The sequence below is a fragment of the Prionailurus bengalensis genome, chromosome A3 (assembly GCF_016509475.1).
Source record: "Prionailurus bengalensis isolate Pbe53 chromosome A3, Fcat_Pben_1.1_paternal_pri, whole genome shotgun sequence".
Taxonomy (NCBI): Eukaryota; Metazoa; Chordata; class Mammalia; order Carnivora; family Felidae; genus Prionailurus; species Prionailurus bengalensis.
In genome coordinates, this window is record NC_057354.1 from 32,185,705 (window position 1) to 32,211,995 (window position 26,291).

General features: G+C 38.6%; 1 protein-coding gene across 3 annotated transcripts; it reads left to right on the top strand.

Moving 5' to 3' along the window:
- Window positions 1–866: 866 nt before the first annotated feature.
- CRLS1 (cardiolipin synthase 1) lies at window positions 867–26,176 on the top strand. 3 transcript variants are annotated; one of them, XM_043602858.1, is made up of 7 exons: window positions 867–1,345; window positions 4,529–4,666; window positions 9,700–9,829; window positions 19,773–19,858; window positions 21,217–21,285; window positions 23,018–23,109; window positions 25,191–26,176. In XM_043602858.1, the coding sequence occupies exons 1-7, from the start codon at window positions 1,040–1,042 to the stop codon at window positions 25,276–25,278; spliced, it is 909 nt and encodes a 302-aa protein (XP_043458793.1). In that variant the 5' UTR covers window positions 867–1,039; the 3' UTR covers window positions 25,279–26,176. The 3 variants fall into 3 exon arrangements, with proteins under 3 accessions (XP_043458793.1, XP_043458794.1, XP_043458795.1); XM_043602859.1 differs by lacking the exon at window positions 867–1,345 and adding an exon at window positions 2,082–2,216; XM_043602860.1 differs by lacking the exon at window positions 867–1,345 and adding an exon at window positions 2,083–2,205.
- The last annotated feature ends 115 nt before the right edge of the window (window positions 26,177–26,291 follow it).

The window sequence follows — 26,291 nt, forward strand, 5'->3', positions numbered from 1 at the left end:
TAAGTAATTAAGGATTTCTTTTGATAAATACTCAGATCTACAATGACTTTCAAATTCAGCTGGTCTTTTCCTTTCCTAGCTGTCTGAACTAAGAGATTAAGAACAACTTTAACGTGGGTCTGTCATCACAGACACGATGGGGGTTGGGGGGAGAGATGGTGACAAGGCGGCAGGAACCATTCAAAGAACTCAATAAGAAAACAGTTCTGCGACATTGCAATATTAAAAATTAATATATAATACCAATCAGTTAACAATGAACAGATTCTTAATTATTTTGGGATATTCCTCTAATAAGCAAGTTTCTTAACTTCTCTAAGCTTAAATTTCCTTATCTGTAAACGTAAAGGTAATGATGGAACCTATTCTGGAGTTGCTGGAGGGTTAAACGGGAGAATGCACTAGAGCCTAGCTGTAGTAAACACTTTCCTGGTAAACAATTAGTAATTGCCACTATTGGCATTTTCTAATACCCATATTTTTGGCTTATGAGACGCTCAGATAAAGGAAGAGAGCAGGAAACTTGTTTTAATGACTTCTGCACCGGACGCTTCACTAATCTTTAAACCTCCCACGGGCGCCCCCCGGAGCGCCGCACACAACTCGGAGGGGCCCTCAAGCCCGGGCGCGCGATGGTTCCAGTGCTCTCCGGCCACCTCGGCCGCGCCTTCACCCCGCCCAGCTCGTTACTGCACTCCACACCCCACGGCCCTCAGCTCCCGACCTCGGGCGGAGAGACGCCAGCACCGCCCACCGGCCGCTACCCGAAAGCCCACGCCGCCTACCCACACTCGCCTCCCGCTGCCGCCGGGGGCGCTGGGAAGCCCAGGGGCGACGGTGTCGCAAAAGCGTCGCGAAGGCGTCCGTCCTTGGCGGCTCCTGGCCACCTGTATAAGCGGAGCGTGCTGGGTTTTGAAAACTGCTATGGAGGCTGCTGAGCTTCTCCGACGTTGCGGGAACTCCATGGAGAGGCGGCTTGCCAGTGCCCCAGGCTGTTGAGCTCTCGCCGCCTGTGTCCCCACGGCGCGGCCGCAGGGTCATGCTGGCTTCTCGCGTGGCTCGCGGCTCATGGGGGGCCCTTCGCAGCGCCGCATGGGCGCCGGGGGCGCGGCCGGGCAAGGGGCGCGCCCGTGGGTCCCTGTTACGCTCCGTGCCCGGCTGCCTAGGCTGCCTGGTGGAGCGTTGGTGGCTGCGCCCGGCCGCTCTCGGCCTGAGGTTGCCTGGGACCGGCCCGCGAGGCCACTGCTCGGGCGCAGGGAAGGCGGCCCCCGGGCCCGCGGCTGGAGGGGGTGCCGCCGCCGAGGCCCGGGCCGGCCGCTGGGGCCCGGCGAGCGCCGCCAGCCTGGTACGTATCGAGGAGGCGGCGGAGGGCGGCAGCACTGGGTCGTCGTCGCCGGCCCTCTCGGGGCTCGGACCTGGACGCGAATAACGTGCCCTGGCCGGCCCAAGTCGGACATTTCCGATCCAGAACCTGGGAACCGTTTCCCGAAGAGAAGTTATGGGCAGGTCATTATTCAGTTGGGAGGAATTTCACGGGTGCCAGACGAGTCCACCGTCAGTCTCGGCGGTCAAGTTAGAATCCCTCCTTCCCTACTTGCCTTTCTGTCCGCACCTTTAGCGGGACCGGCCTCTGGATATTGCGTTGGTAAAAATAGCCTTCACTTGTCTCATTAAGTCTATTTTTAATTCTCCGAAGCCTTTCCCTAATGTTTAGGGCAAGTCAGTAGAAATCTTTAGAAAAGTATGTCAGCCTGTTTTGCTTGTGCAGGTTTGGTTCACTATCATTTGACCTTTGGTAACCTTAAGTATTATAAGATGAAGGATAATTAAGTTGTAATTAAAAGACCCTTTAATTTCTTATTATAGAAAAAGATTAAAGTCTCTTCTTGAGGTAACGGAACGAAATATCGTTCCACTTACCTGTTGAAATAATTGCCCAAGCAGAAGACACCAGATCATGAATGTGGGAGAGCTTTTGATGTCATGTTAGCAAGACTCATGCAATTATTACATCTTCAATTGTTATGTCTTCAGTGGGCCCTTGTACTGCTTTTGTCAGTTGTACAGCATGGGTTGAGGTGGCCACATCCTGGCAGGGGTCTCAACTCCACTAATAGCTAAAGCATGTCGGAGTTTGAATGCTGGATGCTTTGAGGTTGCCGTATCGTGGCTGAAGTCCTTCCCAAGAACGGCAGTAGTGGTCGAGTATGCCACAGGTTATCTGGTTGGGTAATCTGAGATTAGCTCTCTTAATTCAATTTATAAAGTTTTACAAATGTAATGATTAGAAATTAATGAGGTACTTTAAAATATTTTATGTGGAGCTAAAAAGAACTCTTCACTGTTCCAACAACATTACAGTTCTGTTGATTAATTCTCCAAATGAAATAATCTGGCTATTTGCAGCTTCGTTTTTAATTTTGCCCTATGGATATTTCTGGTCATTTATTCTGACATTATGGATATTTGCCTTATGTATATTTGGGGCTCTATTCTGACCTTTTGCCTCGTGATTCCTTTTTTTCAGTCATGAACTATGTTTTTTTTTTTTTTTTCTGAGTTGCTGTAACATTAGATCAGTATTTGACTTATTCTGTACCACATTATGGTGAACAGGCTTATCTTTTGTTCTCTGGACTCTGAAACACTCTGGCCTTTGAACTTGAATTTGGAATATGTTCCAAGAATGTTCCCATTTCATTACATAATATGGCCCACCTTCAGTAAAAGGTCCTTGAGTAGTGGAGGTTTATACTGCTTCTTGGTTGGCAATTGTTTCTTAGAGAATTTGACGTTTTTCTGTAGTTTTCAATGGCAGTATTCTGCCATCTGACCCCAAAACAACCCCACTGTCTCTTCAAACTAAGGTGAACATGTGTTGCCAGTTTCTGTTTATAAACACAAATTTAGTATCTTTAGAAAACTGCCTTTTCTTACAGGACCGTTCCTGGAATTTTAAAAGATTTCTTTAGAAATGGAAACTGTAGGGGTGCCTGCGCGGCTCAGTCGGTTGAGCGTTCAGCTCAGGTCATGATCTCGCAGTTTGTGAGTTAGAGCCCCATGTCTGGCTTTGTGTTGACAGCTCAGAGCCTGGAGCCTGCTTCGGATTCTGTCTCCCTCTCTGCCCCTCTCCGGCTCATGCTTTCTGTCTCCCTCTCAAATAAACATTTAAAAAGTTAAAAAAAAAAGAAAGAAATGGAAACTATCACTTTTTAAAAAAATCGAAATTAAGGTTCAGGTTATTTGGTTACTGATTAAGAGTAGGGTTAGTCTTGTTAGGAGACAGTCCCATGGGGTAGAATTGGCAACCTTCACCAGTGGGGGAAAAAAAATCCAGGCTTTAGGGAGACATTTTCCTGGTATTATTTCTGTATCCTGTTGGGCAGATTATCTTAGCTTCACTAGGCTGGGGCTTTTTAAAGTTGAAATATTCTCATGAAACGTTTTGTTTGGCAAGGAAGGAATGTTCTTCAGAGTAGCTGCCAAAGAGCCCTTTTGTTAGTGCCAACTGCAAACACCTTGCCTTTAAGTGAAGTTTCAAGGAATCCTAAAACACTCAGATTCTAAGTGGGAATCTTAACATTTCATTTTCATGACTATTTTGAACAGATTTGCAGATTTTTTCTGTATTTCCTAAGGATCTCAATTGCTATTCCTAGCTTCATTTTCTTCCAGCAGTTATCCATTTAGGGATGAGATTATGGAATTAAATTTTTTTCTTCTTCACTCATATGTCCATACACCATAGCAGTTAGCCTTCTTTTGATGGGTATTTGCAGAGGAGTGAGGGAGGTTATTTGCAATTAGTGTTTTAAACCAAAAAATGCCTGGGGTTGATCATTTGGTGCTTTTTTTCCCCCTAACACTCTATTTGGACTGTCTACTTGAAATATAAGACCTTCTTGAAGTTACAATTTAAAAAAAAAATTTTTTTTAATGTTTATTTTTGAGAGAGAGAAACAATGTGAGAGGGGGTGGGTCAGAGAGAGGGAGACACAGAATCTGAAACAGGCTCCAGGCTCTGAGCTGTCAGCACAGAGTCCGACGCGGGGCTCGAACTCACGGACCACGAGATCACGACCTGAGCCGAAGTTGGCCGCTCAACTGACTGAGCCACCCAGGCGCCCCTGAAGTTACAGTTTTAAAAGCAGAGTGTTGTAAGGTTTGACTTCAAATCATGAAGTCTTGACCTGTATGGTAGATGATATATGTTTGGTTTTTTTTCTCTCTTTAGGTAGTGTGTGTGTGTGTGTGTATATATATATATATATATATATATATATATATATATGCTCTGTATAGCAGACACTTTAGTCTGTGGGTTACGTGATATATCTCCATCTTCTGTATTCCAGACAGTTTTAGAGCTATGGTCTGTAAATAATAGATTGGATTTTAAAGCTCAAAATACTAAATTTAAAGTTTATGTAGCTTCTGACTCCTAAGTTGGTGTATATATATTTTTCTAATATACTTAAAGTATGAGTTCATAGCATTTAATTTAAATTTTGTTGTCTTTACGTTTCAGTATGAAAACCCATGGACAATCCCAAATATGTTGTCAATGACGAGAATTGGCTTGGCCCCAGTTTTGGGCTATTTGATTATTGAAGAGGATTTTAATATTGCACTAGGAGTTTTTGCTCTAGCTGGGCTAACTGATTTGGTAAGTTGTAAATGCACTTTTTCTGTTTTGCTTCCCTTTCAAGTATCAGGGTCTCTGCTACACTGAAATATCACAGCCTTAAGTCTGCTTCTCCCTGGAAGGAAATCCTCAAGATGAATTTGACCTAGTACTTGGTATAACGACTTGGCTTTAGCATTTGTGTGGGACTCTTATTTTTTAAATGATCTAAGGAAGGAAGTGAAAGTTGTTGGGAGGTGTAGGAGGGGGTGCTTTTTGTTCTTGGTTTTTCACTTCTTTGGAAAAGAAAAACCCTTAGAAATTCCCAAGGAGCCAAGTATTTGCTTTAGGGATAGAAATAAAGGAAAGAAGTTGTGAGACTATTTTTCTATTTATTGTGATACCTGATCTGCAACAATAGTTGGTTTTACTGGTGGAGAGAGAGACAGTGGGTCAGTTGTTGTGGCCAGGACACTTGTAGAGGTCAGAGCTCTATTCAGGTTTATGCTGGGAGCAAGCCATAGGCACCCACACACATTTGGTTTCTGTTCCCTGTTCCCTGCTCTGCACCCATCTGACCACCCAGCAGAAGATCTGCCTTGGTGCAGGCATTAGGCATCCTTCCTTCTTCCACTCCCCTAGTGGACAAGTGAGAAAAGAGCTACTTGACACACTGTTTCAGCTTTGGTAGAGGGAAGCATTTTTTCAGGTTATTTCAAATTAGAACTTGGCAAACATTTTATAAGAGAGGGCAACATATGTATGAAATAGGCTTTTGTGGACTGACCAGCCAGCTGCGTGTATGATGTTACTTGTATTTATCACCCACCTTGTTGCATAATGGATTTGAAATGGCTTTTAAAACTATGTCCTACAAAAACCTAGTTGAGGGAAGTGGTGAAAAGATGGAGGGAAAATTTAAAATCAGAGCAAAGTTAGCCTGTAGAAATAGAGTATATTCTTGTACAAGGCTGATCTGAGATCCATGTGAGCACCTAGACAGTCAATAATGATTTGGTGCCTCTTCAAATGGACTTATGTTTGAAAAGCATTCCTTGATACTTACTTAGTGAGAATGAAGAGAAACTAATTTTCTATAAATAACAGTTATATAGTATCTGTAGTGTCAACTATTCCCTTTGAGGTTCACAGAAACAAAATTCCACCTGCCCGTTGGCATTGGTGAGCAACATAGAAGAATTAAGATAGAAGATTTTATAGGGTAAACAAAGGAGAACATTTGCATTGTTATGTAGCATTTCCAAATATGCATCAAAAATTCTCTCAAAATGGTTCCTACTTCTATTTTTCCAGAATTTAGCTCCTGTTTGTCACTATTTCTCCCCATTCTCACAATGTTTTTTTTTTTTTTTTTTGATCCCTGCTTTTGCCTCTGAAGTCTGAAGGCCTTTACTCAGACACACTCCAAGTCTGTCAAAGGCCATTATATTGGTAATGGGGTTGTATTTTCTTTTTTTTTTTTAATGTAACAGATGAGATCTTTTTTAGTTACTCAATTTGCTCTTCTTTAACTTGTACCTTTAAAAAACAATTTTTTTTAATGTTTATAATTAATGTTTATTTATTTTTGAGAGAGAGAGACAGGCAGTGCAAGCCGGGGAGAGGCAGAGAGAGAGAGAAACTGAATCCAGAGCAAGCTCCAGGCTCTGAGCTGTCAGCACAGAGCCTGATGTGGGGCTCAAACTCAAGAACCATGAGATCATGACCTGAGCGGAAGTCAGAAGCTTAACTGACTGAGCCATCCAAGCACCCCTCCTTGTACCTTTTTTTTTTAGCTGCCACATGTGATTGCAATATTCACTGAACTCAGGCCTCATTTCCCATATTTCTAAATATATATGAGAGTGTATGTGAAAACCTGAGTTATCTGGCACCATATTTCACATTTACTCTGTGGAGGTTTTGATATCTAGGTTGGCCACTGGGCAGATGGCTGGAGCCATGCAGGGTTTAAATGGGGATGGCAAGGCCTGATTGATATTGTATATGGGTAATAGGTTGTAGGAAGGTGAGAGTGGAAGCAAGAGAGGCTGGTTAGGAGACTTACAGTTACCTGGGGGAGTGGCAGTGGCTTGGCCTGGGGTGGGAGTTTGGAGAGAAGTCAATGGGTTTGGGATATGTTTTGAAGATAGAGTTGATGTCGATGGATTGCATATGTGCAGTGAGAAATATGTGTGATAGGCTGTTACTTTTTTGTTTTGTTTTCTTTTCAACAACTGATGCATGAAGGTAATAATTTTTGTGATGGGAAGCACTCAGGGTAGGACAGGGTAGAAAAATACCAAGAATGTCTGTTGAATATCTATGCTTGTTGACATAGAGGTATCAATTGGGTAGTTGAATATAGTAGTTTAGAGTTGGAAGAAGTCATGGTTGGAGGTAAATTTGAGAGTTGTCAGCATATGGATGATCAAGTCTGGGTGAAATTAAATGACTGGGTTAAAGAAGAGATAGGATCAGAGAAATGAGCAGTGAGTAGAGTAATGAAAAAGGAGCCAGGAAAGGACACTGAGAAAGAACAGCTGGTGAGCAAGGAAGAAAATTAGGCCATCAGATGTCCCAGAAGTTAAGTGAAGAAAGTACTTCAATTGCATTGAGGTCAAGTACGCTAAAAATGTAGAATACGTTGGTGACCTTTCTGACCACCATCTCTAAAGGAATGGGGACTGAATGGGTTGGCAACACATGTGAGGTGTAATGACAGAGACCTTGATTTGAGGAAGTTTTGCTTTGAACGGGTACCGGGAAGTGTAGGGTCAAGGGAAGGTAGTTTTTAAAGCTATATATACTGGGGAAATTTTTGTTGTTAATTAACTGGTTAATTAAATGACCAGGTAAAAAGGAGACTGATGATGCAGGAGAGATGGAGGAGAAGAAAGGCAAATCACAGAAGGGGAGAGGGCCTAGGATCAGGAATCAGGGAAGGCAGAGAGAATGTGAATGGATGCAGGTAAGTGGTGGATTTGCAGGTGGGAATATAAGGGAGTGTTAACAACCTGTTTCTATTTTTCAAGGAAAGTATAGATAAGAACATGAGTGGAGTGAAGGAAGACTAGGCTTGAGGTGAGAACAACAGTATGAAAAGAGAAGGTAAACGCAGCCAGGTATGGGATTTCCAGGCAGTACTGCATGTCCATGGGAGATTTGTGGTCCTGAATTTGAAGTGAGACCAGTTAGCCCATTTATGTATTCTTGAGCAATGGTCAGCTGCTTAGGTGCAGGCCTGGAGTAAATGGATAATTGTGTGTAAGCAGGGTGAAGAGTGAAGTAAGGGAGTTAACAGATGTTTGCAAAGGAGTGGTGATGTTGATGACCTTGGAATCTAATGTGGGTGGAGGAACGGGGAGGGCCAGATGGAATGGTGGTGGAAAAGTGGGAGATTAAGTTCCTCAAGATCAGAAACTGAACTGAAACCTGAATCTTCCAAGGCCCCAGTACCCAGTTCTAGGTACTTTCTGTTAGACATTGTTACTTGTAGTATACTTAAGAAAAAAAAGTAGGTTATTTTGGTTAGTGTAGTAATAGCTAGTAACTGCTTTTTTTGAGGATTTGCCAAGTACTAAACAAGTATTCATCCCCGTTATGTGCTGAAGACCATCAACCCTTTGAGGTAGGTTTTGCAGATATGGAAGGGGAAACTTATGCCAAATAACTTCCCCAAGGTCACATAGGTAATAAATGGCTGAACCAGGATTTGAACCAGTTATGTTCTGCCACAGAGCAAGTTCTTAACCATTGTCCTGTACTTCTGTCTCTAACTCACTGGAATACTTGAGATAGACAGAACTTATTTATCCTTTAAAATGTACCATGTTAAATTATGTCTAAGTTAATTTGATCTTTTCCCTTGGAAATAGGACTAGAAAATCCAAACATTTGTTGAAGCTTGAAGTTAAATGAGTGAAAGCCAAGTAGGGACTTGGAAAGCCAGAAAATAACCTCCCTTACTTAATGGGAATAGATGATAGATACTTGGTTTCGATTCATATTGTGACCCCAGGGTGATGAGATCTTCCCATTTGTCAAGTGAAACTTGAGGTCTGGATTTTTGTGGTTAATTTTTGAATATTTAAATGTTGGCAACGAATTTACATTTTTAAAAATGCTGGGCAGGTTGAACAAAAGTCCTCCCAGGCCCGATTTGGCCCATTGATAACCATGTACACCCTCTGCTTTAAAATGCAATTTGCCTTCAGGAATAGTTAATAAGTAATTTTTAAAAAAAATTTTTTTTTTAACGTTTATTTATTTTTGAGACAGAGAGAGACAGAGCATGAACAGGGGAGGGTCAGAGAAAGAGGGAGACACAGAATCTGAAACAGGCTCCAGGCTCTGAGCTGTCAGCACAGAGCCCGACGTGGGGCTCGAACTCACGGACCGCGAGATCATGACCTGAGCCGAAGTCGGCCGTTCAACCAACTGAGCCACCCAGGCGCCCCAAGAATAGTTAATAAGTAATTTGCATGTCAAAATTTTTATGTAGGCCAGGTACAGAGGATTGAGTTTTTTATTCACATACAGTCAGACCTGGAACTAACAGTTGCACGAAACAATAAAAAAAGAACAATGGTAACAGTGAAAAGAATGTTGGATCATATCATAGAAAAGTAGGTAGGAGTGAGAGTCACAGGTCTGGCCTTGCAAGCAAAAGCAGCTATTTTGGCTGTAGTGAAATAGCCCAAGGCTTTCAAAGGGGAGGGGCTCCTAGTCCTTGTTCTGTCAGCCATGCTTTCTGTGAGTTTTATTTGGGTTCTTTACATCTTTAAATTTGCGTCTGAGTTCAATCCGCAAAAGGGCCTTATGAAAATATAAGAAATACCTGAAGGCCTTGAGAAAGAAAAGTACTGTAGAAAAGTGAAGTTATTTTCAGACCAGTTGGTAATTTGGAAGCTGAATATATACTAGTGAAAGAATGAGAAGGTTTGGGGGTAAGAAACAGAAGAGGTTTTATTAACTTTTTATGAAAATACAGTTGTTTTCTGGTATCTATTAACTTTCAAGGTATCTGCTCTGTACGGATCCTGACATTTATTAAAAAAAACTTCTATTTTCAGTTGGATGGATTTATTGCTCGAAACTGGGCCAATCAAAAATCAGCTTTGGGAAGTGCTCTTGATCCACTTGCTGATAAAATACTTATCAGTATCTTATATGTTAGCTTGACCTATGCAGATCTTATTCCAGGTAAGAACGCCATCATGAGTACTTTTAAATAGCATAGGGAAGATTGACATTAGTCAGTTTAGGATTTCTCTTGATTGAGAGATAGATAATTTTTGTTCCAAAAGTATATTTTTCAACTTTAAACTATTTCCCTAATTTTAAATTATTGAATTGCTTTGCTTGTCAGGCTGTTATTTTACTTTAGAATTTATGTCCTCGTTATATTAGTAGAATCTGTTGTTTTCTTAGATTGTTGAAAGTTAAATTTAAGCAAATATTATTTCACAGTGCCAGTTCATACCAGTCTAGAATTTTTTGAAATAATATTTTATACCCTTATTGCCTAGTTTTTTGAAAGCAATTTAAAGTTTTCAGAAGTCTATTATATATTAAGTGCAATTTGATCATAAAAAACGAGAGCTTTGAAATCCTGAGGATGTCTATAAAACTTCACATTAGTATTACTTAGACACTGTTAGGGAGTTTCAAATCATATATAGTTTGTTCATATCTGAATACTCTTTCTAACAGAATTGTATAATCTTTTGCTTTGTATTTTGCATGCGCTTTTCTGTTGTTCATTTTCTACTTAAGCTATTATTTCTTAGTTTTTCTCCCTTGGGTCAGATGAAACTGTTAATTTCCAAGTGTTAGAATCTGAGAATAAAGAAAGCGCTGCCACATGGTCCTTCAATAAATAGCATGTTATTGACATTTGATAGGAAGAAGTGTAATGGTGTTTCAGTCTAGTATAGTTTCCTCAATATAGAGGCTTTTACTTTTAGGCTTTTAAATTCCCATAACAAATTAAAAATAAATCGGATTAATGTTTATATTTATGTGTTTCTTTGAAAGTCAGATTTTTGGTATGCATATGGTTGGGGGGTGTTGAAGGGGTAGGGGTACTCTCATTCTAATACAGTATGGGGGGAGGAAAGGAACCTAAGGAGCATTCTGTTGACACTGTTTAAAATCCAAATGATCTTGTGTGTGCATGTGTGTGCATACTTTCATGACTCCGAGTTTTTAGAGTTATTTTGTATTTTGTTGTATTATTTTATGGAGGTTGACCAGATATTTCACTTTTGAACATAGAATTTGTATCCAGGTTTTAGTAATTATAGATAATGTTGCTGTGACCTTTACCTAAATAATTGGTGTAGGTTGCTTTGCAAGCTGAGACTTCTCTTCTATTATTCTGGGAATTTCTGTTGTTTCTCTTCTGTGTGGGTCTGTTTTTCCAAGCTCCTATGGCTTCCTTGTTGAGATCTTCCTTTGGGTGGAGTGCAGCCTCTAGTTGTTTCTTGTGCAAGGATGCAGTGTGGCAGCCAGCATTTTAGAGGTTCACAGTGTCTTTATTATACAGATTTCTAAGATATCTTTATTCTGCCCTCCATACTTGATTGAGATTTGAATTGAGCATAATTTTCAATTGCAGATTATTTTCACTCAATTTTGAAGAATCCTGTTCTGTGGATTTCCAAATTCCATCATGCTATTGAGATATCTCATGCCATTCTGATACCTTTTTCTTGATATGTGATTATGTTTTGTACTGGAAAGTTTTTAGGAATTTTTTTTTAATTCACATTTTTTCTAGTTGATGTTTTAGAAAAAAATTCTCTCCTAAAAATTAATTTTCTAGCTATTTCTGTGGTTACCCAGTTATCCCAGCACTTTTTATTGAAAAGTCTACTTTCCAGACTCATCGTACTGTCATATATACATGAGTCCATTTCTGGGTTGTCTGGTTATTCCCCACTCATTTGTCTATTTTTGCACCAGTACCATTCTTAATTATTATTGCTTTACTAAATAATAGAACAAGTCCTTTGATATTCTTAACCCCTTTCCATTTTGTGTGTAAATTTTATTTTTTTAATATTTTTATTTTTTAATTTGTTTTTATGTTTATTTTTTTATAATTTTTTTTAAATGTTTATTCATTTCTTGAGAGACAGAGACAGAGCATGAGCAGGGGAGGGGCAGAGAGAGAGAGGGAGTCACAGAATCCGAAGCAGCCTCCAGCTCTGAGCTGTCAGCTCAGAGCCCAATGCGGGCTCTGATTCAGATCATAACCTGAGCTGAAGTTGGACGTTTAATGGACTGAGCCACCCAGGCTCCCCAATGTTTGTTTAGCGCGCGCACCCGCGAGCAGGGGAGGGAGAGAGAGAAAGGAAGATGAAGAATCTGTAGCAGGCTCCAGGCTCTAAGCTGTGAGCACAGAGCCTAATGCAGGCAGGGCTCGAACTCACAAACTGTGAGATCATGACCTGAGCTGAAGTCGATTAACCAACTGAGCCACCCAGGCGCCCCTAAATATATATTTTTAAAGTTAATTTATTTAAGCAATCTCTAAACCCAACACGGGGCTTGAACTCATGACCCTGAGATCAACAGCCTGATGCTCCACCAACTGAGCCAGGCTGGTGTTCCTCATGTGTAAATTTTAGAATCAGCTTTTCCAGCTCCCAAGAAAAACCTGTTGGAATTTTAATTGGGATTTCATTGAGTTTCTAGATCTATTTGAAAGAATTGATATTTTTACGATATTGATCTTCCAGTTCACAAGCATGATATATCTGCTCTACTTAGGTCTTTTTATAATGTCAGTATGTTAGTTTTCTTCAGAGAGGTAATAAACAATTTTTTATTAAATTTATTCCAAGTTGCTGGGTAATTTTTGATGTTTTCTAAATGGTAGCTTTTACTATTTCATTTTCTCTTTTTTTTTAATTGTTATTTTTGAGAGAGAGAGTGAGTGGAGGAGGGGTAGAAAGAGAGGGAGACACAGAATCCGAAGTGGGCTCCAGGTTCTGAGCTGTCAGCACAGAGCCTCATGTGGGGCTTGAACCCACAAAATGTGAGATCATGATGTGAGCCGGAGTCTGACGCTCAACCTACTGAGCCACCCAGGCGCTCCTCAACATTTTGCTATTAAATAAGGTATTTCCTATACGGTTATGTAGATAGATCTCCTTTTTTCAGGTTATGGAAGTTCACTTCTCTTGGGAGTTTGCTGATAGTTTTTATTACAATTGGGTTTTGAATTTTATAAAATTCTTTTTCTTCATGTATTATGAAACTTGTGTTTATTTTCCTTTTAAGCTGTTAATATGTGATGAATTATATTTTTGATTTTCTAATGTCAAACCAACCTGAAATTCCTGCTATACATCTAACACGGTCATGATATATTATGAAAATATCGCTAAATTTGGTTTCTAATATTTTGTTGAGGATTTCATATCCATGCTCACGAAGTTGACTTGGAATTTTTTTCTCTGAATATCCTTGTTAGGTTTTAGTATCAAATTTATGTTAATCTCATAATAAGAGTTAGGAAGTCTACTTTTTTTCCCCATCTTGGGAGATGTTTGTGTGAGTTTGCAACATTCCCTCTTTAAATGTTTGGTAGAACTTACTGAATTGAGGACTGGAGTTTTTTTTAGGAAAGAGTTTTCAAATAGGTGATTCATTTTTTTTTGGTTATAGGATAATTCAGATTTTCTGGTTCATCTTTTGTCTGTTTGGTAAGTTATGGTGTTTTTCTAAGAACTTGTCCATTACAGCTCCATTTATAAAGATTTACCGTTAACTATTTGGTATCCACATTAACTTTGATGTCTGTAGGGTATGTAGTGATGCCCCCCTTTTCATTCTGATTATTAGTTCTTTGTCTCTTTTTTCCCTTGAATCGTCTTAACAGAGGTGTGTCAGTTTTATGAATCTTTTCAAAGAACCAATTATGGGTTTTGTCTGATAGGCTTACTCCATTAAATCTTGCTTTTTAAAAAACATTTATTTATTTTGAGAGAGAGAGCACAAGTGAGAGAGAGGCAGAGGGAGAGGGAGAGAGAGAATCCCAAGCAGACTCTGCGCTGTCAGTGCAGAGCCCAACATAGGGCTTGATCCCATGAAATGTGAACTCATGACCTGAGCTGAAATCAAGGGTTGGTCACTTAATTGACTGAGCCACTCAGACACCCCTAAATCTTGCTCTTTCATTTATTTCTCCAGGTTTCCTTTGCTGTTCTTTCTCTAAATTCTTTAGATCAGTTCTGTTTAGTAGAAGTAAAATGGGAGCCATATATGAAATTTAAAACTTTCTAGTAACTATATTAAAAACAAAAGGGAATAAGTGAAAATAATTTTAATAATGTTTAACCTACTGGATGAAAAATATTGTCATTTCAATGTGTAATCAGTAAAAAAATCAGTGAGTTTTTTTCATATTATGCTCTTAAAAGCCAGCATGTAGTTTTCATTTATAGCACCTGTCATTCAGACTGGCCACATTTCAAGTGCTTGTGGCTATTGTATTGAACAGCACAGCTGTAAATGAATATTTAACTCATTGCTTTTTAGCTTTTCTAAAGTTCACATTTAGGGTGGGCTATACATTTTGTCTTTTAAGTATCACTTTCACTGCATTTCATCTGTTGATATGAGTATTTTTGCCATTATTGAGTTCAAAATAATCTATTTCCATTTTAATTTTTTTCTTTGGCTTATAGGGCTATTAGAAATGTATTTCATAATTTGTGGGGTTTTCTAGGTATCTTTTTATTATTAATTTCAAGCATAATTATTTTGTATCCAGAGAACATGCTCGGATTTTAGTAGCACTTTAGCCCAGTATTCAAATTTTATAAAAATTTTATGTGTGCTTCAAATGAATGTGTATTCTGGGGCACCCCGGTGCCTCAGCTGGTTAAGCGTCTGACTCTCGATTTCAGCTTGGGTCATGATCTCTCGCTTTCTGAGATCCAGCCCCATGTCAGGCTCCGTGCTGATGGTGCAGAGCCTGCTTGGGATTCTCTCTCTCTCTCTTTCTCTCTCTCCCCTCTCTCCCTCCCTGCCTCTTTCCCTCTCTCTCTCTCTCAAAGTGAATAAACATTTAAAAACAAACAAAAACAAACGAATGGGTATTCTGTAGTTAGTTGGTGATGTTCTGTAGTGATGTTCTATATACATCCAGTTGGTCAGATTTTAAATCCTGATGTTTAAATCTTTACTGACTTCTTTTTTTCTGTTTGATCTGCTTGTTTCTCAGTTACTGAGAGAGTAGGTTAGTTTTTCTACTTTGTGTCAAGTTTTCCATGATTTTTCTTTGTAGTTCCTATTTTTGCTTTGTGCCTTTTGGAGTCCTGTTAAGTGTATGTGAATTAGATTTTTGTGTCTTCTTGGTAAATTGAATGTTTTATTATGAAGTCACCCTCCATATCTTCAATAATGATTATTGCCTTAAAGTGTATTTTGTTGAATATTATACCTCCACTAGCTTACTTTTGGTCAGTGTTTGCCTGATAGATAAATCTTTGACTTTCAACTTCTCCATATCTTTATATTTTAGATATTTCCTATAAGTAGCATATACATAGATGGGTTTTTCTCTATTTTATCCAGTCTAACACTATTTTGTGTTTCAACTGGAACATTTAATCCATTAACATTTATTGTGATTACTAATATTTGTGTAGCAGTCTTTATTTTATGTGTTCTATTTGGCTCATATGTGCTTTTCTATATTTGTATATATCTTTTACATTATACTTGTTTTCCCTGTGTGCCAGTTTGGAAGTGTTACACTCTGTTTTCATTGAGTTATTCTCAAAATTATATTATGCATCCTTATCAAAGTTCACTGTTAACAAATATGCACTCTGGGCACTGGCAGGGCTTGAGAATGCTTTACCTCCATTTATTCCTTTTTCAACTTAGATTATTGTTGCCATACTTTGATTTTATATACTTCTTAAACCCACATGATATTGTTTATACAGTATTCATTTAGATGTATCTTCATATTTACTTTTTTCTGGCTTATATTTTTGGTGTATGTCACACCTTCCATCTGGGATCATTTTCCTTTTGTCTAAAGTGTATCTTTGGAAATTCTTTTAATACAACTCAACTGGTGGTACATTCTTGTCTTTAGTTTCTCTGAAAATATTTTTATTTTGCCTTTATTCTTTTGTATGTATAAGAACATTTAAGTTCTACTCGCCTGGCAGATTTCAGTTAATACAATACTAATACAGTGTAATCAACTCTAGTTACCATATTCTACATCAGATCCCTGGACCATATTCATCTTAAAACTGGAAGTTTGCAGCCTTTTATCAGTTTCTTCCTATTTCTCTCCCATCCTCCAGCCTCTGGCAACTACTTTTTTACTTGCTATTCCTATGAGTTCAACTTTTATTTTATTTCAGTTTTTTAGATTCCACATATAAGTGATACTGGGCAGTGTTTGTCTTTCTCTGATTTTGCCTTTGTTCTTGAAGGATATTTTTATTGAGTGTAGAAGTCTAGGTTGGTAGCCATTTCATCGTATTTAACATATTGTTCAGTTATCTTTTCATTTCCATTATTGGTATATAAGAAATCAACTGCTAATCCATTTCTTTTTTGAAGTTAACTTTTTTACTCTGGCTGTTTTTAAGATTTTCTCTTTGCCTTTGGGGTTTTCCACAGTAATATATCTGGTTATGAGTGTCTTTTTTATTTATCTTGCTTGGGATTTGTTGGGCTTTTTATGATGTCCTTAGTCAGTTGGAATTAAAGTAGTTCTTACTAACAAACAGAATGGGGAAATTTGTTTCCTCTTCCCATTCTCTTTGTGACTTTATGTCTTTTCATTCCTTCACTGTCATTTTAGAAGGGTTTTAGGGGGAGAAATGTATATATGTTGTCTTAGCATTTTGTTATTTTTATACTGCCTGCATTTTTGTAAAAGTTCCATCCACCTTGGTTTGAATAGCTTTGTTTTGCCGAGAGTAAAAAATGTGCTTCCTTCCTCAGCTAGGGTAATTCCACTTTTCTTGCTCTTTCTATGGGAGGGGAGATAAGGATGAAAAAAACTTACTTGATTTATTACATTTATAACAGTCTGGGATGTGAGTCTAAGTTAATTTCTACTGTGTATGTATTCTGCCACATTTACTAAATAGTGATTTCCATTCTTTTCGTTATATTATTACTGGTTTACTGTATAGCAAATTGTTATTGCTGGTTTAAGTCCATTTCTGGAATAATTATTCTGCTAAATTAAATTTTATTGTTTTCAATGCAGTAACCTATGATATTGATAGTACCACTTGTAATATGTAAAAGTGACTTTGTTTTATTAATTTCCCTTGAATGCTAATAAAACTTGCCAATGATGTACGTCTTTGTTGCAGACATTCACCTATGTTTCAGACAGGGTTAGCAAGTAAGGAGGAAACCTTGGAACAATACCTGACACATTTTTACACATTTCTACCCCCACTAACACACTATCATATTCTGATAGGCAAAGTGGAAGCTGCTTTAGCCTTGGAATAAGAGGGAAGGGAAGGCTGGAGAGAAAAGAGGAGCAGTTAGAAGATACAAAAGCCAGGGACCTGGATAGAATTGCCCAAAGAACCAAAGTAAGAGCCTGTATATATGCTGTCAGTGTATAAGAGGCCTTAGAGATCACCCGGTGCTGCGGTAGGGTTCCAGCCTGGCCATATGTGAAAATCCCCCAGGGAGCTTTCATCTGCGCTTTTATGAAACCCTCCCAGGGTGATACTGTGGTGGGCAGTCAGTTTAGAGAGCACTTGATTTTTGTTAACAGTCCTTTCCTCCAGGCTGTTACAGATGGTAAGCTGAGACCAGAGATGCTAATTGCAACTCACACTGCTGGGTTGGAGCTGAATACACTGACCTCAGCATAGGCTGTGAATCCTGTAGACCTAGGTTCCGTTCCTGACTGTACTACTTACTAACTGGTGACCTTGGCCAGATTATATAATCTGCCTGAGGCTTGTTTTCCTTATTGGTAAAAAGGGGACAATGATGGTCCCTATTTTGTGGAGTTGATATGTAGATTAGATGACAATATGTATGAATTGCTTCAAACAGTGCCAGATGCTCAATAAATGGTAGTTTTGGTGGTTAATAGTTAGAACAAGAATGCGCGTCTTTGCAGTATATTAAATTGCCTCATCTTTTTTGTAGAAGCTTCTTATTTAGGATTGATAATATTCCTTTTTCCTCTATGATGACACAGTAACAGGTGTTTACTCTCTTCTAAAGTTGTGTTTAGGACGTTTACTATATGTAATTTGCATGAGCTTGTTGCATCTTAAAATCTGATGGGTTCTGTCAGCTAATGACTGCTGTTGAAAAGTTTGTTTTACAAACACGAAAATTCTCCTAAAATCGTGACTGGCTTCTTCTGTTATTTGACTCCTACAGCTGTGTCTTCTGTGTGCTCCAAGTACCATGATCATTTTTTCTTTGAAATAGTCTTGTCATCAAGGACTAGGCCAAGGATCTACCCATACATCATAACTATAACCAACAGAGATTTAAATGTTAAATCTGTAGTTAGATTTTGTTCAAGTTGCAAAACCAATAGAATGGCAGAACTGGAGAGGACCATAAATAAACATGATCTCAAAAGTAATTCGTAGAAAAACTGTTCGAAAGTATAATGGAAGGGATATTCGTGACCCTGTTATTTTAGTTTGAAACAATTTAACTGAGTGTCAGGATTTTTTTCTCTTCTTAAAACAATTTTATTTATTTATTTTTAGAGTGAGAGTGCTTGCATGTATACGCATGTGCAAGCAGGGCAGGGACAGAGGGCGAGGGAGAGAGAATCTCCAGCAGGCTCCACACCCAGTGTAGAGCCCGATGCAGGGCTCCATCTCAGGACTGTGAGATCATGACCTGAGCCAAAATCAAGAGTTTAAGGCTTAACCATCTGAGCTACCCAGGCACCACTTTTCGCTCTCTTTTTTTTTTTATCGTTTTTTAAATAAAGTTTATTTATATTGAGAGAGAGTGTGCTTGGGAGGGGTGGAGAGAGAAAGAAAGAGAGAGAGAGAGAGAGAGAGAGAGAGAGAGAGAGAGAGAGAAAGAAAGAAAGAAAGAAAGAAAAGAAAGAAAGAAAGAAAGAAAGAAAGAAAGAAAGAAAGAAAAGAAAAGAAAAGAAAAGAAAAGAAAAGAAAAGAAAAGAAAGAAAAGAAAAGGAAGAAAATATCCCAAGCAGGCTCCCAACTGTCAGCACTGAATCTGATGCGGGGCTTGAACATGAGATCATGACCTGAGCCTGAACCGACTGAGACACCCAGGTGTTCTGCCCCTTTTCTCTTAAAAAAATTTTTTTTTCTAATAAAAGCAGTATATGTTCTTGGCTAAGACTTCCTGCAGCACAGAGGATGTGAAGTGAAATAAGACCTCCGCCCTCCCATTGTTATTCAGCAAGAGAGTTCTTTGGGTATCAGTCTAAAATATTTTGCTGGCTCTTGCTCTGGGGCCATGCTATAGAACCTTAAGAATAATGAGAAAACTATTAACAGGTTAAATAAGAATTTATTGAATGAATGGGCAGGAGAAAAAAATAGCAATTGCAGGGGTAGGAACTGGCCAGACACGAATTAAAATATTTGGCTTCTCCATAAGTGGTACATATAGCAAATTTTACTGCTTATAAAACAGTCCAGAATGCAGAAGCCATCAGAGCATCTGAGTCACCATAATAAAGTCTTCCAGTAACCTTTCCAGTCTTCACCGTCCCATTCATTCCACGTAAGTATAGTGATCATGGTGATTATTTTTCCAAATTCACAAAGCTGAGAAGTAACAAAGGAGATTGTGGGGACTGAGTAGAGCTGACACTTAATAGCTACAGCTTAAAAACATATGCAAGAAGGAAAAGAGGCAAGAGGATCAACATTCTGAAAAGCAGACGTAGACTTTTAAAAGCCATAGTCTGTTCTTCACTTGGCTTGAGATAGGTTAAAGAAGAACATAAAAATTACTGGTTCACTACAAGGTCCCTAAACCATCAATAAGTATTTATTATAACATTTTTATGTATGTGAAACACCAGTTTATATTAAGGTTGAATGAGGCTTTAGAGTAAGTGTAATATCAGTAATTTTCAAAATCCCAATCAGAATTATTTTTTGTACTTCATTTTCAGTTCCACTTACTTATATGATAATTTCAAGAGATGTAATGTTGATTGCTGCTGTTTTTTATGTCAGATATCGAACTCTTCCAACACCGGTGAGTTTGTTTAAAAAAAAATTCTTTTACTATTACTTACAACTTAAGGCAAAAAAAAAAAAAAAAAAAAAGAAAAGAAAAAAACCCCACTGTATTGAATCCAGAGTTTCACTTTATGGGAGTAATTTATGGCCATTAGTTTTTGATCCATTTACCAAGAATATTTTAAAAACACACACAACTGTTATCTTGCTATTTGAATCACCTAATATGGTAGTTGTTCAGTGAACATGTGAATGACCAATTTTAAAAGTGCATGTTTCATAACCAAATTATGGAAAGAGCCCAAATGTTCATCGACTGATGAATGGATAAAAATGTGGTATATATGTACAATGGAATATTACTCGCTAATCAAAAAGAATGAAATCTTGCTGTTTGAGACAATGTGGATGGAACTAGAGTGTATTATGCTAAGCAAAATAAGTCAGAGAAAGACAAATATATTATTTCACTCATATGTGGGATTTAAGAAACAAATGAACATAGGGGAAGGAAAGAAAAAATAAAAACAGAGGGAGGCAAACCATAAGAGACTGTTAAATACAGAGAACAAACTGAGGGTTGCTGGAGGGGTGATAGGTGGGGGGATGGGCTAAATGGGTGATGGGCATTAAGGAGGGCACTTGTTGGGATGGGCACTTGGTGTTATATGTAAGTGATGAATCACTAAATTCTATACTGAAACCAGTACTGCACTATATGTTAACTGTCTTGGATTTACAGTTATAAGTTTATAAGTCAAAACATTTTTAGTTGATAGCACATAAAACCCAGACCAGCTAGCCCTGTCCCTAGCAGCAAACTGTTAGGAGTTTTTGTATAACCAAGCCCCTTTTGCTGTCTGATTTAGCCTCTACTATGGATTGTCTAGATCTAGTTTTTAAAATCACAGTGTAATGGTTTGTTTGCATATTCATTGTTCTACGATGTTTGAGCACATAGGGATTGCATAATAACCTCATCTTTTGATTCTCAGTGCAGTGAAAATAGCAGTATTTTATTAATTTTATTTTTTAGTCTATGAGAGAAAATACCATAAGGGAGATTTATTGAGTTTATGTAGAAAAAGGATGTAGTCAAGTAGACTTTATGATAGGTACTATGTTAGAGTTTTATAGGGATTGAGTAATCTATAAATTAAAAAAAAAATCTGTTTTCAGTAACCTGTGTATGACTTAAAAGGAATATAGACACTGCTCATTTAGGGTAATAAAAGAAGATGCAGGTAAAGGGCTTGCCTAACATAGAACCAGGCATGTGGTAAATACTCAGTAACTGTTACCTACATATAATACCAAAATGTTTTAAACTTGAATGATAAATTCAATAAACTTTATCTTTTTGTCCTCTGCCAGCGAACACTTTCTAAGTATTTCAATCCTTGCTATGCCACTGCTAGGTTAAAACCAACTTTCATCAGCAAGGTAAGAGATACACATGTCCTTTTAAGTGACTCCCCTGTGAATGGTTATTAAAATGAGTATAAACCTCAGTCTGGAGCAGCTGACAATGAGACAAATTTAAATGCCCTGACTGCATGGGATAGAGAGTGGGGTCATTAACCCAGTTCTTTTTTTCTTTCTAGCTTTTTGGGTCTTTAGTATATGCGTTGTATTTTCTATTGGTGGTCTGAGCATCTAAGTTTCTGAATGAGGTATTAGGGCCACCGTTTAGGGAAGGAGGAGGAGGTGGAAATGTAATCACAGCTTGATTGAGATACAAAAATATAATGGAGGTTCCTTTCTGGTTTTATTACCCACCTTTCTGTGGTGGAAACACCATAAAATTGGGCCCTTCATTTTCAAGATTGATTATTCCATGGAAAAGATAGGAACAAGTTTTCAGTACTGATAAACCACTGCTCCTCTTAATTGTCCATCTGTTTTTCCTGACAGCAACTGTGCCAATCTTTGCATACAGAGAGCGCACTATTAATGCCTCTCACGGCATGTTTGTTTTTCTAGTAGCCTTGATAACTTTATTCTTTTGCCTTGTCCCTAGGTTAGGGACACAGATCATCTTTGGGACAGAGGGGTTAAATACTTTTATACCTAAAACTCCCTGGGGTTGACTTTTATCTACACTGAGGGTGTGGGGTTTTTTTTTGTTTTTGGATTTAAATGACTTATATTTGTATTAAGTACAGCAGTTTGAGTGTAGCACTGTTTAGAGAGTGACTTAAAGAGGTGCAAGAAGTTCTCCAGACAATTTTATTATTTATTTTTATTTTTGTTTAATGTTTATTTTTGAGAGAGCGAGAGAGAGAGGGAGAGAAAGCATGTGCACATGAGCATGGGAGGGACAGAGGGAGAGGGAGACAGAGGATCTGAAGCGGTCTCCTCGCTGATGCAGAGCGCCCAGTGTGGGGCTCCAGTTCATGAACTGTGAGATCATGACTTGAGCCAAGGTTGGAAGCTTACCCAGGCTCCCCTCACTATTTATTTTTTAAGATGAAGTGGAGTCCTTGTCTTTTGGTTGCAGATTGTACTCTAGAACAGAGATGCTTCTGTGCATGTTTCCCAGTGCTTCATACTTGACACACTTCCCAGCATGCTTCTCAGGATGAGGAGGCAGTCTCCAGTGCATTTTTGGTTCTGTTTTCTTCCTTATCTCTTCCCTGCTGTCTTGTAATGTAGGGAAACCTACTCATTTCTTCCAGGGCCTCTCTTATGGAGATGAGTGCATTTCAGTTTTCTGACCTCATAGGGTTTGCTGTCTGGGCACCAAATGAAGTGCTGGAGAATCTGGGTTCTAGGTTTGTTCTGTAACCTGCCGTGACTGCAGGCTAGTCACTCAGCTCATTACATTTTTTGTGAAGAGGTAGCTTTATTATTTCCACATTCACAGGGCTATTTTAACAGACAACTGAAAAAGGCAAAAAACTTTGCAACATTATTGAATTGCCATGGAAATTCAAGGTAGTAGTATTTTCTGACAGATGCCCTTATCCTCACTGTCAAGGGCAGCTGTTCAGACAGAGGAGCTGGTTAGTGAAGTTCACCCTTTTGTATGCATGCCAGCTTCTTTGGCAAGGATATTACAACATCAAGCATGCTGAGGGTATGTCATGTTACAGCGTGATGGGCTGTGCCTTTGTCTTTTGAGCTTGAAACAGGATCTGGTTGGCATTGTTCATTTATGACTCCTTTTTTTTAGGTAAACACAGCAGTCCAGTTAATCTTGGTGGCAGCTTCTTTGGCAGCTCCAGTTTTCAATTACGCTGACAGCATTTATCTTCAGATACTGTGGTAAGCTAAATTTAGAATTACTGTCTTCAAATGTCAGCAAATTGGCTTATTATGGTAGTCTTAGAATTACTCGGTTCTTATTGTGTTTATTGAGCACCAGCTAGGTGAAGCTGTGGGCGGTATTTTATTGTATAATTGATACTATTCTTAAATTTACTATCAAGCATGGGATGTAGAAATTACAGTTTTCATGCAAGTTAAAAGGGTTGAGACATATAGATAAAGTAAGTATTGGGATTTTGGAGGAGGGAAAGATACTTGGTTCCAGGTAGGCAGAAGAGGGAAAGCTTCAGGCAGCAAGTGGCGTTTGAGCAAGAGGTCTAGTGGGTTTATACAGGGAGAGATGGGTGTGGGTGGGTTGGGGGGTAGGCCATTGAGGTGAAGGACTGACCTGAGCAGAGTCAGGAGTAGGAGAGCAGGTAGGGGAAAGTGCATCCAGCCTAGTGGCATAGGGACGTAGTGGGAGGGAAACTTGGAGAAAGGAGTTTGATTTTTATTTTATTGTCCTTACTTAGAGCCTTAACGTATCACCTTGAAAATATGTCAAATTCAAATGTTCAGAGTCCAGATGTGCCACGATGATACTGAAGCACTGTATTGTAGTACACTTTAAAACCTTTCCTGATGCAGTCTGAGCCAGAGAATGGTTAACCAGTCAGCTAAGCTAAAGAAGCATAAAAATGATACACATGCTAAACATTTTATTTTCTAAAATATAAGTGTACATTTATTCTGATTCATCCTACATCTTCTGATATAGGACCAATGCCTTTTCTTTGAGTATTGTTCCATCTGTGGGAGTTTTCCTCTGTGAATAAACTACATTCCTAATATAACCTGATTTTTACTTGCTGCTTCTTTGAACATTTTTTTTTTTTTTTTTTTAGTTTATTTATTTTGAGAGAGGGAGAGAGCACACATGAGTCGGGGAGGAGCAGAGAGAGAGAGAATCCCAAGCAGGCTCTATGCTGCTTCCTAAGACTTTTACAAAGCAGTCTAAGTACAGAAACTTTCTAGATTTTTACCATTTTTTCTGACCTTTCAACAATCATATTGCCTCCTTTGACAGTAGTTTTTAGCAACTCACTTTGTTATAAAGTATTTCCAAGGCATCCAACTTAGTTCTCAGAAATAGCACCTCTTCTTACATGTATGTTTCATTGGTTAGGTGTGAATTTAGATTACCAAGCTAGCACAGACAGCTTTGGGATGAAACAAAAATAGAGTCTCAGTGATCTCGCTCTTGGCTACTGGAAGCAGACATGCACAGGTGCACCCGTTAGGGCATAAGCACTCAGCAAGCCATGAGCATCACTCAGTAACTTCAAAGAGAATCTGGTTAATTTGGCTGTTCACTTAAGGAAAAATTGTTTAAAAAAAAAAAAGCTGGAATTATTTAAAATGACCCTAGAATTCTGCAGGAAGGGGCTCCTGGGTGGTGTAGTAGGTTGAGTGTCCGACTCTTAATTTCAACTTAGATCATGATCTCACATCATGATCTCACACAGAGTTCATGGGTTTGAGACCCACATCCATGCTGTCAGCAGAGCCTGCTTGGGATTCTCTCTCCCTCTCTCTGCTGAGATCTCCCCTACTCACACTCTCTCTCTCAAAATAAATAAATACTAAAAGAAAAAAGAATTCTGCAGGGAATAAAAGCCTAATATTCTAAGCAAGCATGCAGCAGTGGACAGAGCACATGGGCTCTAGAGATAAAACCATGCCAGGCTCCCACAGTGTTCTGTGGCCCTGAGCAAAGTTCTCTGGCGCTGCGTTTGCTCCTCTGTAAGATAAGGTTGTGAAAATAAAACAATAGCATAAGACAGCTAGAGTAACGGCTGGGTAAAAGTGACAGTTGCTAGTATTATTTCTTTTCAGGCTCATTAACTAGATTAACTCTGTTTGACATTACTAGTTCAAATGAAATCTTGTAAGCAGTAGCTTTAGATTGTTGTAGCTAAAAGAATTCCACCCATAGCCCGTTTGCTTTTTAAAGAACTATTAAATGTATTCTCTGTGATTCTCATGGTTACTGTTGTTTAGACTTGACAATTAAACTTTCTTTCTTTCTTCCATAAAAGGTGTTTTACAGCATTCACCACAGCTGCATCCGCTTACAGTTACTATCATTATGGTCGAAAAACTGTTCAGGTGATAAAGGGCAGATGAAAGTCATCCAGCATCATTAGCAAGGAAGCAATATGCATCATTGGTGGCAGGGCCGGTGGAGACCCACAGGACTTTCCATATTTGGGTGTTCAGCTTGAAAAAGGACTTGTCAGAACAAACCATGTCGTCAGAATTTAAGTAATGTGCATTGAAAATCAGCTTGATCATGGGCATATGCAGAATTTCCAATGTATTTTTAAATACAAATAAAACTATAATTTAGAATTTTTTATCTTAGGTTTCTTGATTAATTTATAAGGTACCAATTATTCCAATTATTGTCAGTCACTTTTTAATACATTTTTTAAAAACATAGTCCAGAGCATGGAAACTGAAGAGTTGCCACTTCTGTTTAACAGAATTTAGATTGCTTACAAAGCACTAGGGAATTTCCTGGATTTACGTATCTATCCTACACAACTTGGCTACACAGTTTTATGTTTGATTTTTAGAACTGTGTATACATTAATAGTTTGCGTGGTTAATATTTGATCATTTAGGATAATGACAATAAAGGTAGCTTAGTTATGGATGAAGTAAACTTGTAAAGAGACTTAAAATGCAGTAAGTTTTGAAAATTATAGGATCAAAATAGAAGGTATTGAAGTCCATGTTCAGTAGTCTTCCAGCCTCTCAGGTGCCTAATAGTTTATGTATCAGGATAACAAGTGACAGAGGTGGTTGAAATGTGAAAGCATGTCCATTAGCCTGCACCATCCAGGAGGCAGTGAGTTACATCATGCCTTCCACTGTTTCTAACATAGCAATGTTTGTATGTTACTGGAACCTGTACCCACGTTATGTAAATAATATGAAACTGTATATTTTTCAAAAGTTTTTTTAAATTTTGGGGAATCTTTTGTTAAGACGTTAAAGGAATAAAAGAGCTGGAAAAGTCCCTTCGGTGGTGGTGGTCTGTATAACATGCTATGAGCCTTGGTCTTGTGTAAGTTTTCTGATTCATAAAATCCATTCAGATATATCACTCGCACTGTCATTGTAAAAATAACTTT

What these genes read in the sequence shown, in the direction of transcription:
- CRLS1 (XM_043602858.1), top strand. Translation starts at nt 1,040, where the DNA reads ATGCTGGCTTCTCGCGTGGCTCGCGGCTCATGGGGGGCCCTTCGCAGC. An exon ending in CGGCGAGCGCCGCCAGCCTG is followed by an intron (nt 1,346 to 4,528) that starts GTACGTATCGAG and finishes TTTACGTTTCAG; the next exon opens with TATGAAAACCCATGGACAAT. An exon ending in ATTTATCTTCAGATACTGTG is followed by an intron (nt 23,110 to 25,190) that starts GTAAGCTAAATT and finishes CTTCCATAAAAG; the next exon opens with GTGTTTTACAGCATTCACCA.